Source organism: Limulus polyphemus, unplaced genomic scaffold (genome assembly GCF_000517525.1).
Source record: "Limulus polyphemus unplaced genomic scaffold, Limulus_polyphemus-2.1.2 Scaffold2527, whole genome shotgun sequence".
Classification (NCBI taxonomy): domain Eukaryota; kingdom Metazoa; phylum Arthropoda; class Merostomata; order Xiphosura; family Limulidae; genus Limulus; species Limulus polyphemus.
Window position 1 is genome coordinate 133810 of NW_013668137.1, and position 13647 is coordinate 147456.

Below are 13647 nucleotides of genomic sequence, written 5' to 3' on the forward strand. Positions count from 1 at the left end.
AATACTACCGAAGGCAACTATTCCTGTTAGAAAAATAAAACTGTCTTAGCTGAAGATGACTCCTACCCTGCCAAAATTTATGTTTGTGTTCCCTAATCTTACTGTTCTCACTGTTAAGTATGGAAATATATGATGCACCAACACTATCAATTTCCTTAAACAAATCAATCAGATTCCTTATTACCCCTCTTTTTCCAAGAAAATACAATTTGAGAGATTTCAACCTCTTCTCGTATGACAATCCCTCCATCACAGGCACCGTTCTAGTAACTCTCCTCTGAACTCTTTCCAACAATTCAATGTCCTTCCTAAGGTAAGGAGCCCAAGACTAAACACAATATTCCAAATGTGATCTAACCAATAACCTGTATAATGAAGTTATAACCTCTTTAGACTTATATTCAATATTTCTGTAGATACAACCTAAAATCCTATTTGTCCTACCACTAGCAACAACACACTTCTTGGATGGCTTTACAGACTCATCAACTATTACACCAAAATCCCTTTCTTTCATGACACTGTTAAAGTTATTCCCATCCAAATTATACTTATAATTCAAATTATGATAACCCACGTGCATCATGTTGCATTTATTATAATTAAAACCCATTTACCATTTATTTGCCCAACTCACCAAATAATCTAAATCCTTTTGTAAATCAGCAGCATCCTCTTCACAGCTAGCAACATCAAAGACCTTAATATCATCTGCAAATTTATGTAATTTATTGACCATTCCTTCATCTATGTCATTGATGTAAATCTCAGGCCGATTACAAAGCTACACAACCAACTCTAATTATAACGCTAATGATCTGAATTCAAACTGCAATATAAATTTTCTATATGTACAATTACACAACCAAGTGTAGAAGGAATATATAAATATTTTAAATCAAACTGGATGGTCAGCTATGGTAAACAGAATTTGTACAAAAAAGCCATAATGTTATATTAACCATCAGGCAGAAACAGAAAATAAATTCTCGTACATATTCCACAAACATCTTTGTTAGAAGTCCCAGAAGTAAGCACTGGAGTCTATAGTCTTTCTAAATGAGGCTCAGCTCTGCTCGACAGTTTGGTGCCATATTAGAACTAGCACTTGTATTTTGTGTTCATTTCAAGATGCACACAATTTACATAAATTTAGTTTATTTTGAATGAATAGTACTTGTCTGGGAAAACATCAGATTAAAAGGACAATGTCCTTGAAAGAATTAAACACCTTGTTGTAGAAAGTTAAGCATCTACAGTTATTAGTGCATAAATGTAGAAGATACACAATATAGTAGTAGCAATGTTAATATTAACTCAGCAGGAAATATAATATTAAATCACTAGATTTCCTTTAACCCTTCCATTATGGGTTGGGTGGGATCCACCCAACTCGTGACCATGAGAGTAATTATATTATGATATTTGATAATAAAAGTATCTTTACAAACTTTTGCAGATTATCAGTAAATGTTACAAGGCTTTCATATGCAAAATATCAAATTTCTTTATTAAGTTTTAAGATTTTTTTAAGAAATGTTTTTACCATGCCTTTTTCTCTTTTCAAATGTTGACTATCCAACAAGCAAAGTAATTTTGATTTTAAGGTTAAAAATACTTTTATGCGTCAGGACATTTTCAAATGTTTTTTTAGAAAAAACTTTATATTTTATCTGTTATCTTCATTACTGTATCTCTGTACAGGATGGATTGATTTGACCGACCTCGTAACCACCATACAAAACTTGGAAATAAATATAAACTTAAACTGGTCCCAGGATTCTAAGAGAAAAATACATAAATATTCCTATCAGAGAGAAGACCTATAATTATAGGCTCATTAGTCTTACATTAGTTGTGGGAAAAGTTTTGGAAAGTCTGATAAAAGATGCTTTGCAAAGCCATTTAACGAAGTTTAAAATTTTGTTGGATAGTCAACATGGCTTCACTAAGGGAATATCTTGCCTTACAAATATTTTGACATTCTTTGAAAAGGTTACTGTTTATGTATATTAGGATAAGGGTGTAGATTTGGTGTATCTGTATTTTCAGAAAGCATTTGACAAGGTGCCACATAAAGGACTTGTAAAAACAATAATCTCTATAGGTGTGAGAGATAAGTTAGCAAATTTGATAGAAGAGTGGCTGTACGGAAGAAAGCAGAGGGTTGTTACAAATTGGGTTCAGTCAAACTGGATTAATGGTACAAGTAAGGTACCTCAGGGCTCAATCTTAGGACCTTTGCTCTGTTTAAAGTATTGACTTAAGCTTATAAAAGTGGAAAGTAATTTGTACCCTAAAGCATGTTATGATAGAGTTAAATGTTTAGATGTTTTCATATATGGATTTGGAAACACAACAGATTGGAAATTAAGGACTTTTTCTAAAAGGATTTAACTCTTTCAAAAAGGGGTCCTTTAAATGCTTTACTGCACAAGTCAGTGTGTTAGCTTTAAGATTTAATCAAACTCCTATAATATCAATGTATGTGAATGAATTTAATAATATAACGTGTTACAATTTGAAGTTTTATTTTATCCAAGTTTTAAGTCCTTAATTACAAAATAAACCTTTAAAAAACTACTTTTACTCTCTGTATTTTCAAATAATAGCCACTAAGATGCTTACATAACCTTTTGACTCGTTCCTTTCAAAGTACTCTAAATGAATACAATTAAAACAAGTAATAGATATTTTCAACCCTTGACAACTGAAACACCCACCTTTAATAGATTTGTTTTTATCCCTTTCATGTAGAAGTTACATAAACATGTATATATCAATTAAAAAGAGCTCATTTTACAGCATTAACTAACAACGGTTATTTTGAAATTCACACCAAACCGTCATCAAAGAGTACATGAAATTGACTATAGTGTTGTTGGCTACTTGACTGACTAAAGCATTTATGGTTGTTTCTTACCTAAATATATCATAGAGACAGTGTATATTGTATTTAGATCATACTATTATATTTTAGTTAACTATGTATCAGTTATGTTTTAAAATTCATAATTAAAGGGTTTAAACATTTTTTTAAATATACATCATACTTTGTGTCCATTCTCAAGGTTTACAATATTACTTGCTGAACAAAAATTTTGCTGAAAGGTTTTTTCACCTCTACCCAAACAACTGTAATATGCCTTGAGGGTACTGTTGCCTTGTGTTGAGATGAATATGTTGTAAAAGACAAGAAATGAAAATAAAACATTAAAAGTTTACTATACATGAAAAGGATGAAATAATGAATTTAACAAAAGGAAACTCTTTAAAGATATTCTACCAAAAAATTAAAGGTATGTTTTATATTTCCATTTCCTAATTATAATTAATTTGTTGCAGTGTAGTTGATAACAGCTAGTGTTAGTGAGATGGTAGAGAAAGTGAAAAACATGTAAGGATATACATAGAGAGAGAGATTAAATTGAACCCTTATAACTCATTAATAGAAACTCAAAACAAAAACACTGAATAATTTAAGTACACTTACTGCTAAAATATTAAGAATGAAGCAAAAATGCATGAGAATATGACTAAAAAAGTCCTTTAACTAAATATTGAAGAAATGTTAAGCTATTTTGATGTAATAGGCCAGCAACCTAAATCATCTTAATTAGTTTTAATTACTTAATTAATTGCATGATAAACAAATACCTCTGCTAATTTTACTGGAACAAATTCTCCCAAGACCTCTTTGAGAAAAGCTTGTTTTGATATCAGTCCATGCAAGTTTGATGCACGTTTAAAAGCTGCTTTGAGTCGTTTCAGTTCTGCTTCATTTACTACAACAAAAAAGTACATTAACAATAAAAGACTATCACTTAAGATAAAAATTCTACACTCATACTTCCTTCTCTCCCTTGAACTAAAGTACTCCCTTCCTGTAAATATATAATGCAAAATATGTTAATAGTTGTTTAGTGACCTTCAAACTATTATATTTACATGTATCAAAAGAAACCAGTTGTCAGTAGGTAATACAAAACAAATCCAGGTCCCAGTTTCATTAAACTTCTTTGATTCTTTTCTAGGTCAATATTTAAAATGAAACTTAAATAATTTTTTGTGATATTGTGCTCTGTATATGTATCATGCAAAATAAATTCATAACTATCTAGCTGCCTTGAGATAATACTTATAAGTACATGCATCACAAAAACTAAGTTGTCACTGTATGTCCTGATAAACAATTACACAAAAACCTATTTAGATCATTCATAAAATAATACATAAGATGAAATTTATGAATTTCACAAGATATTTCATAAGTTGTTTTACAAAACTATTTCAGGAATGTCTTGGATTTGGTTTGTTTGTTTAGAATTTCGCACAAAGCTACACGAGTGCTATCTGCACTAGCTATCCCTATTTAGCAGTGAAAGACTAAAGGGAAGGCAGCTAGTCATCACCACCCACCACCAACCCTTAGGCTACTCTTTTACAAACGAACAGTGGGATTAACCGTCACATATGACGCCACCATGGCTGAAAGTGCGAGCTTGTTTGGTGGGACGGGGATTCGAACCCGTGACCCTACCTAGCCATAATACTTAACAGCTAAAGGTAGCTTCCAACATTCACCTAATACACTTGTAACACTTTGAGACCCCTAAATAATACTTTCTTGGGGATTTGGGGCAGTGCATCTTCACTATAATGAGAAACCTCAGAAAGCTTTTTTTTTTCACTTGACAGAGCATTAAATATGTTACAGTTAGTATAACATCACGAGTGCTGAAACATGTGGCAGAATGTATAGTATTAAAAACTGAGCAATGGAAAACATAAGTATAACATGAACAGTTCTTAAATACGAGTGTGCACTGCAAGCTGTCCAAAGTTTACGACCATTCAAATGTTGTTCAGTTGAAGACAATTCCTAGCTAGTTAATTATATCTGTCTCACAATGTTATGATAGAACATTTAGGTAAACAAGCTGAAAAGACAACTAGTATTGTAAGAACATTTGATAGGAAAATAAATGGATTTTCATAAGAAAAATACTTTACAACATTTGAGAAAATGGTAACTCCAACTTTATAGTATGGTTCAAAGTATGGGGGTTTACTGATTACGTATCAATAGAAAAAGTACAAAATACATTTTGTAAGTATTATTTAGGGGAAAAAAAAGTCTGCTTAACTTAGTCAAAGTAAGATATAAGGAAATCCTACATTAACCTGTGGATATGACAAAGCCATAACTAGCTTGGTGATTAAAGTTGCCACTCTGAATGAATAAAAAACAATATTGACATAAGGTAATATGAAATAACTACACTAAATAACTGTATGGGTTTAAAAGTCTATTCTTTGAATTAGAAAATGTCCCATCATGTAGTTAAATGACTATCAATGGAACATTTTTAAGCTTTATAATACACCTTATGTACTCAAAAGAAGAAAAGTACTTTAAATCTTAACATGAAAATCACTTTACAAATGGACTATTCAAACAAATACTCGATATATTCAAGGAAAAATCTATTTTAATTTATTAAAAATACTTCACTAAAAATATGATTTTTTGCATGTGTAAGACTTTTAATGTTTACTGAAAGACTGCCAAATTTCATGAAGATAAACAGACGATATTTACAGTTATTAGTATCAAATCTATAAAGACTTTGAATGAGTACAAAGAGGTCACGTGGTCAGTCAAATTGACCGAGCCACGTTCAGAGAGTTAAACTTAAATTTTATTGCCTTTTGAACTGAGTGGAACTAATTATCCTGCCACACGAGCTGTAAATTTCTCAACAAATGTGTAGCTCACGTTATCCTATCAAATTATTTAATGCACAGGCTAATCGCAAGCATACTTCATGAAAATTTTTTTACAATTATTATTTCTTCTATATTTTACATAATCTAACCTAATAAATTTATAATGTTTACATTCTAGTTACTTTTATAATACTACATAAAGAATACACACTAAAAACAAGAAATACAGTTCTTACCTAGGTCTTTTTTTTTGGTATTGACTGTCAATAATACTTAACCCTACTTTTATAATACTGATGGTACTACTGCAATAAATAATTATTTATTTAATTAAGTAATGTACCTAAAACACAGAATAATAACACGTAAAAAGCAGACAATGTCCTATAACTAAAATAATTTTTCCGGCTTCTAACTATGTGATACGAGCCATTAAAAGTTCGTATTGGAAATGAAACAGACAATTCTAAGTAAAGAAAACATGTAATATAATATGTCATGTGATACATTAAATCTTTGGCTTTCCATTGGTTAGAAACAATACAGTATTAAATGTCAGAGAGAACTATTATCAATTTGTGAAACAGAGGATGTGACAGGTGGATGTAGCAATAGGGGGTCTGAATTTCTAGATTATGGCTCTGAAACCAAATAAGATTGAAACCTATAAAAATTATGCTGTGCCTGAGTGATAATTATATTATAATGAATAATTTATGTTAAATTTTGTACTTTTGAGAGGGGTGGTAAATAAATTAGAGAAGAGAGAAGACAGAGAGTAAATGTCACAATTCTCATACTAAGAGAAATTGAAGATTTTTTAAAATACTGCATTAGAAAATTAAGAACTTAAAACTTATATAATATTAAAATTTGATTTATTAGCTATTTCTCAATGCCATGTCTATTTGCATACTGTAATAATAAAGTAATTTAAGTTCTGAATGTAACTCAGTAAAATCTTTCGACACGCTCAGAAAAGGGTATCGTCCTGTATAGAAAGAGTTGACTGTCTAATAATCATTTACATTACTTATTACTGACTTTTTAAAAATTATCATCCTAATGATACACTGAGACACTAACCTTAAATTGTGTAAATTGGCACAATTCCCTCAGGCGGTTAGAAATCTTGATCAAGACAGATCTGTTCTTAATTGCAGCATACTATTTTGTGGAAACAAAGTGTGTGTGCGTGTGTGTATTAATGCAAATATGAACAATATCATGTGCCCTATGATATTGGTGGAAAAAGCATTTGTATTCTCAGTGACTACTTTGTTGAAATATTTTATTGAATGTTAAAAATAATTCTTGTTTACTGTTTCCTACACCAAACTTAAGCTAGTTATGATTGGTGTTGACCTTGTTGGAGATGGGGGAAACACTAGCTAATTGGATTGAAGGGTGGTTGGGTGTAAAAAAAGCAAAACTTATTAATAGAGTGCAGTCAAACTAGACACTTGTTACTAGTGGAGTATTAGTGCTTTGGCTTTTACTTTTGTTTTAACAACATTGATTACACTGACAGGTATATAATTAGTAAATTAGTTAAGTTTGCTGAATACATTAATTTATAGCTATACTGAGGGTGCTGAGTTACTACAAAATGGCTCAGATCAATTGGTATGTTTGCAAATGAATTTTAATTATAGTACAGTAAGCAAAAAGCTAACCTTTTGGTTATTATTTGGGTCATGTTCCTATTTATGAAAACCTACTCAAAACTGCGATTAAGAAAATGAACCTTGGCATAGTGGTGGATATGTTACTCAAATAATCAATACAGTGTTCAGTTACTAGTAGTAAAGGTATCCCACTTTTATGGTGTACCTTAGACTTACTGATTACAGTAATCACTAGTTAGGCCTATCTCGGAAAATAGATAAGGAAACCAAAACTGTAAACAAAGAAAAGATACTGAATTACTGGAAAGGATTCAAAAGAGAACTAGTAGAATGATTCTAGAGATGGTAAGGTCATTTTATGAGAAGATCTCTTGACTTATTTTCTCTTGGGCAAATCTTATTAAAGATTGCAAGATTATTTAGGGGGTTGATACGAAAAAGCCTCTCATTTCTTTGTGCTGAATTATGAAGACAACAGAAGTGGACACAAGTTTAAGATTTGTAAAAAATGGGTTTGGTCCCAGTTAATAGCATTATTTTATAAGAGTGATAAGCCTATAGAATGAGTTGCAATTAGCAACTGTTTTTAGCTTTTGTGGGATGTTAGGCAGAAGATATTCAAGAGCCCTCCCTCTTCTGTATATGGGAAGTAAAAACAAACTCTGGAAGTGGGCAAAATTACATAGCAAGTGGTGTCTGGGGGAATGCTGCAAGATCCACCACTGGGGTCAATGGAAGGCAGACAAGGCTTTGTATGAATTTTGCACTATATTCTAGTATTGTCAGCATAATATTCTGATATAAAATATAGCACATTATAATCTTTCTCTTTTCTTTTGTTTCACTTTTTGCAATCTATTATAGCCGTACAGCTATCCATGCTTTGCAGGCACATAGCACCTAAAAATGGCGAGACCCTAGATAATTTCCTAGTTTACCTAATGTGAAATACAGCACAGAACATCAGGAACAGTGGAGGCTAGTACCTTATAAGAGTTTATTTAGGAGGAAGTGAGTCAGTGATATATTACAAATAAGTGGTTATTTTAATTTTTTAGGGTAGATGTGAAGCAGGGATAGCCTTAAAGGGCCTAATGGCCCTTTGTTGTTCATAAATTATCTTAAGTTAGTCTAGCAAACATTTGTGTTAGGTTGGATCATTTTCAACGTGGAGAGGTATATTAACCATCTCATTACATGAAGATTAAAGTACACATGGCACAACTTATTACATAGTTACATTCAAAATTTATTTAAAGTTAATACTTTCCTTACCTAAAAATGTATTTACAACAGATACTCACCACTGTACACAATTAAGTTATCTTTTTTATACATTTGCTTTAGAAATTTGCATGTCATTAGCCTTTAGGAAACTCCCACCTAATCAACATTTCTCATGAATTACACTACTGCATAATGACATTAATATGTAGCATAAGCCCTCCACCAATAGGAGGACAACACACTCACTCCTATGCTTTTGCAATCATGAATCTTCATTCTTTGATGAGGCAAGGTATACTATGGTGCATCAGAAGTAGGGAGGAAGTATGGGAGTGTATGTGAGAGGTGAGTATCTATTGGAAATACATTTTTCAGGTATGGAAAATGTTAACTTCCAAGACAATACACACCTCTTCAAACAATTAAGCTAGAATCCTACATCTAAGTGGTAGAGGGATTGGTGTAAAGGTTCATCTAGATCAATTCCCTTCAGAAAGTGCCCAAAGAAAACCTATGGAGTGTGACACCCAAAGGCAGTGGCTACATAGATACACCAGTAGGAGTCTGCATCTCATCTTTTGTATGATATAACCTTAGCCCAGGAAAAAGAGAGCAAGAGAGAAATGAGCCCCATGTGTTGCAGGGATGGGTGGAATAAGAACATGGCCATCCAAATACTTGCACACAAGTGTTTGGAGAATCAATATGTGTAGCGTGGTAGGGGGGCATTCAGACTGTACCCTGTGCTCAACTCTACTGTCAGACTAAAAGACTGACATTGTTGCAGGAGGGCACAAAATCCATGACATAGAATGTGGAATGGTGTGTGTGTGTGTGTGCATGCTAGAGGAAGGCACAGTTTTTAAGTACGTGCTCACTTCACCCAACTAAACGAGGTGGATGCATGTGTATAGTGTGACTACCTCAATTATACTGACCATATATGACTGTAAGAGAAGAGCACAGTATAGTGGTGCATGCTCACCTAAACTACTAGACAGTCATAGGCTACAGTAGGAGGGCAAAGATTCTATAATGGACAGTCACAAGCTGCAGGAGGAGGGCAGAATCTTATAATGTGCTCAACACACCTCTACTGAACAGATGCAGGCTGTAGGACGAGTGCACAGTATCACATGATGTACTCACCTCATCTTTACTGTACAGACTCAGGATATGATACAGCAGAAGGGCACAAGTGGCATGTTATAAGTATAGTTATATGAGAGATGACCTGCACTACACTGACAATGTCATAACTGCCCCACCCCTGATTAGCACCCTTTGTTCTAGACTCAAATAGTTAAGTCCTAATCAGTAAGGGTTCTCCATGGTCCACCATCCCAGCAGTTAGGAAATGGTAAGTAGCAAGGGTCTCCTCTGCTCCACTCAAAGACACAAAAAAAAAGGGGGGGGGGAGATTCACAGTGGGGAGACCCTGAGAAAATGCCTTGATTTCCATCAGTCCTGTTTCAACTGGAAGGTTCTTTTCCTGGAGACATTGCAATGGGTGACCATGTATACATATTGTGAAAAGTCAGCAAGCATGAGTCAGGGAAGAGGGCAGAGCACCTTTTGGTGCTGGCTTTTTCCATGATGATCTACAAAATAGGTATGGTCTGGATTGGACAGTAATCAGATATATAATTACATCATGAGGATACTTCAAGTGGTCTTGCAGAACACCCTATCTCAACAGTGGGCATATATGGAGCCAGGGTCGATGGTATGAGTTCTTTCTGTTATCCTGGCTTGATGTAGAATTTTGGTAAAAAAGTTTAATCTGGGAGGCACCACTAGCCACCTGGCAGGATCCTTTAAGTGAATGCTGTAACAAGAAAAAGGAAATGTATTCACCTGTATAAAGATGGTGGGTAGACAATAGGATGGCAAATGGAGGTAGGCAGTAACTTTCAGGAGATGAAACAGCTAGATGGAGTGGGTAACAAAAGTGTGAATAGTAGTCCACATGCCAGTTCGTAGGATTTCATCCAGCAGTGATCAAAAACAAGAGACGAGGGAATGAGTGAGGCATCGAATCTGATGGGATGAAATGCAGAACAATCTGCAAACAATGACCCCCACTGAAGAGTAGACCAAATATAGAATTTTATGGACCCTACCTGTAAGGGTAGAAGGAGATATGTCCCTGGAGGAAGAGAAATCCCAGAGAATGTAGAGTCCAATGTGAGCCACGAAAGTGAGAGATGAGCTAGGTAGCAACGAATGGTATGAACGGGGCAAAAAACACTGTCCAGGTCTGACTGATCATAGAGGTGTGAAATAGAAGAAAGGGAGATAGGAGAAAAGGAGCAGTCTCCTTCCCAAGCAGCTGAAGACTTATGGAGGAATGACCATTCAGGATAAAGAAGAAAGTAAGAATGATGGAAATGGGTACAGGAAGATTCAATAGCATATAGGTTGCCAATGGCTCAAAAGGGGCACATGTAAGAATGTGCAGGACAACAATGAGGTCCCAATCTGGCATGAGAATAGGGCAAAAAGACCAGAACAAAGTGGAGAGAAATGGGGAAGAAAACACCTTTCAGTATCGAGAAAGGTTAAATTTTGTAGACCAGGCCGTTCAATAACCAGCAACAAGACAGCTGATCCACTGTCAAACATCCAAGTAAAGAGAAGAAAGATGGCAAGCAGGAGGATGATCAGGAGGAAAGTGGCAATAGATGGATCAACATTGAAAGACACATCACTCACATAGGTAGATGGATAAGGTAAAAGGAAGACAGGAATGAGAAAGGAAAAGGCTATCTGATTGGAAAGTTCAGTTCAACAGGCAATGGACAATCCCAAACATGAAGGTGAAAGGTCAAAATCCCGTGTGAGTTCGAAACAGGAGAGAGAGAATATAGTTGGCAGGGGAAGAGGGGGTTGGGTTGTCAGATAGCATAGAAGAGGGAAACAAGGTTGAGTCACCAGAAGGGTACCACCACGAAGACACGACAAGGGGCTTCTCGTGATGAAAACAATAAGACCAGTCCTGGCAGAAGGCATCAACAGGCAGGGCTGAATGATAGGAAACAGGTGATCAGAAGAGAGGAAGCTTGGAAATGAAAGGGGTGGCAAGGAATCAATGAATGGAGCCCCAACTGGAAAACCTAGAGTCCAGAGACTCTTCCATGGGTAGAACACAGTCCTGCCAAGAAAGGCAGTCTGCAACCAGGTTCATAGCACCCAGTACATAGCAGGCAATGAAATGAGCTGATAGAGAATTGGCCCAATAAGGAAGGTCCACGGTTTGAAAGTAAGAGGTCCTTGATTGGGTTCCCCTTGGTGGTTGATATAGGAAAAACTAAAAGGTTGTCAGAATGGATTCTAATAAACGATGCACTATAAGGGGTAAGAATTTGGAGCATGACGATGAAGTACCAGAAGTTTGAGTGCAATGATATGGAAAGAGGACTCATCCTGGGTCCACATGCCAGATGTGATATTGTATTTCAAAGATGCTCCCTAACCAGAGGGGAAGACTTGGTTAAGAGGTGCACGTCCAGTTTGGGTGGAAGTAATGGAACACCGATGATGATATTGGATCTATTCTGAATGAATGAAAGATTCTAATTCAATGCTTTTTACCATAAAAAAAGTGATTCTGAATACTTAGTGTTTGAAAAAGATGAAAAATTAAACCATTCCTCTCTACTAAGCCTAACAAAATACAGAAAATATGTAACATGGATTTTAATACACATCACATAAAGTCAACTTACATTTAATTTTTTCATCTTGTTTCGTTCGAGTGAGTAGTACAAGTCCACATAACAGATCCTTAAAGTTGATTCCTTTAGACGTTCCTCCAAAAGTATGATAGATGTGCTGACAATTAAAACTCAAATTAGGATTTCGTGAAGTAATACTAACAAATATAAGCCACAATATGAAGACTAAATTAACTAAATTTAGCAGTAGATAAGACATTACACCAAAATAAATAAATAGATAATTAAATATAAATGATAAAGATACATTTTATAACCATAATATACTGTACTACAGAAGCTTTTGGTAAACATGGAACTGTAAACTTATCCCCCCCCCCTAATCAAGAACACCTTGCAAAACAGTGTTTTAACTGAAATTTCACTCTACCCAGTCTCTCTGTAGATGTATTACAAAAACAACATATGGCATTAAGCCAAATTTAGTAAAAATAATGAATGTCAGTTAGGAATAAATGAATAATATTTTGATGAAAATATCTCAATACTTAGCATTACAACTAAGATCAAAAACATTTGTTAAATTGTAGGAGGAGTTTGTATATGGCTTTACAAGAACAAAAACACGTTATAGCAAGTAACAACTAAATCTATAACTTAACTAAATTTGGAGAATTAATCCTCAAAAATCTCAAATTTCATTTATGTAATGTCTAAAACCTCCTAAATACATTTCAAATGTGTGTTTTCAGTAAAACTTTATATTTTATCTGTTATTTTCTCTACCCTAACTATACATGGTTGGTCAATTAGACCGACCTCGTAACCACCAAAAAACAAAAGTTGAAATAAATCTAAATTACCCTATTTTTCTTTCTAAAATGACTTCAAATGTAACATGAAACTACATTTGTTTATCCTTAGTAGCTTTAAACTTGTAATAGTATACTTGTGTTTATAATTAAATTTTATTGTTTTATTGCCCTTTGAACCATGTCTACCTATTATTTGTGCCATTATAAGTTGTCAATCACATGGGTAATATGCAGATCACGTCATGCTATCAAATTGTTACCCATGAGCCGCTCACGTGCAAGTCTCGTGAAACATTTTTATTATATTATTATTATTTATTTTATCTGATCTAACTTTAACTAACCTAAAGAAATCTCTATTTTTACATTTTAGTAACTTTTATAATAATGAATAAACAACAAAAAAGAAATACTTACCTGAGTATTCTCTCTTTTTTTTTTCTTTGCTCTCGACTGTCAATGACACTTAACCCAACTTATACTAATGATAGTAGTGCATTAAATAATTTTTATTTAATTAAATAATGCACAAAAGAAAATAGAATGATAACATTCAAAAAGCAGACAATT

At 33.9% G+C, this 13647-nt stretch overlaps 1 protein-coding gene across 1 annotated transcript in view; it reads right to left on the bottom strand.

The window, feature by feature from the left end:
- Positions 1 to 13647, bottom strand: part of LOC106467205 (ubiquitin carboxyl-terminal hydrolase 32-like) — a 129109-nt gene that overhangs the window by 112459 nt on the left and 3003 nt on the right. The window contains exon 2 of the mRNA XM_022395332.1: positions 3658 to 3785. Within this exon, the coding sequence (XP_022251040.1) occupies positions 3658 to 3785 (128 nt within the window). The remainder of the gene's footprint in view (positions 1 to 3657; positions 3786 to 13647) is intronic.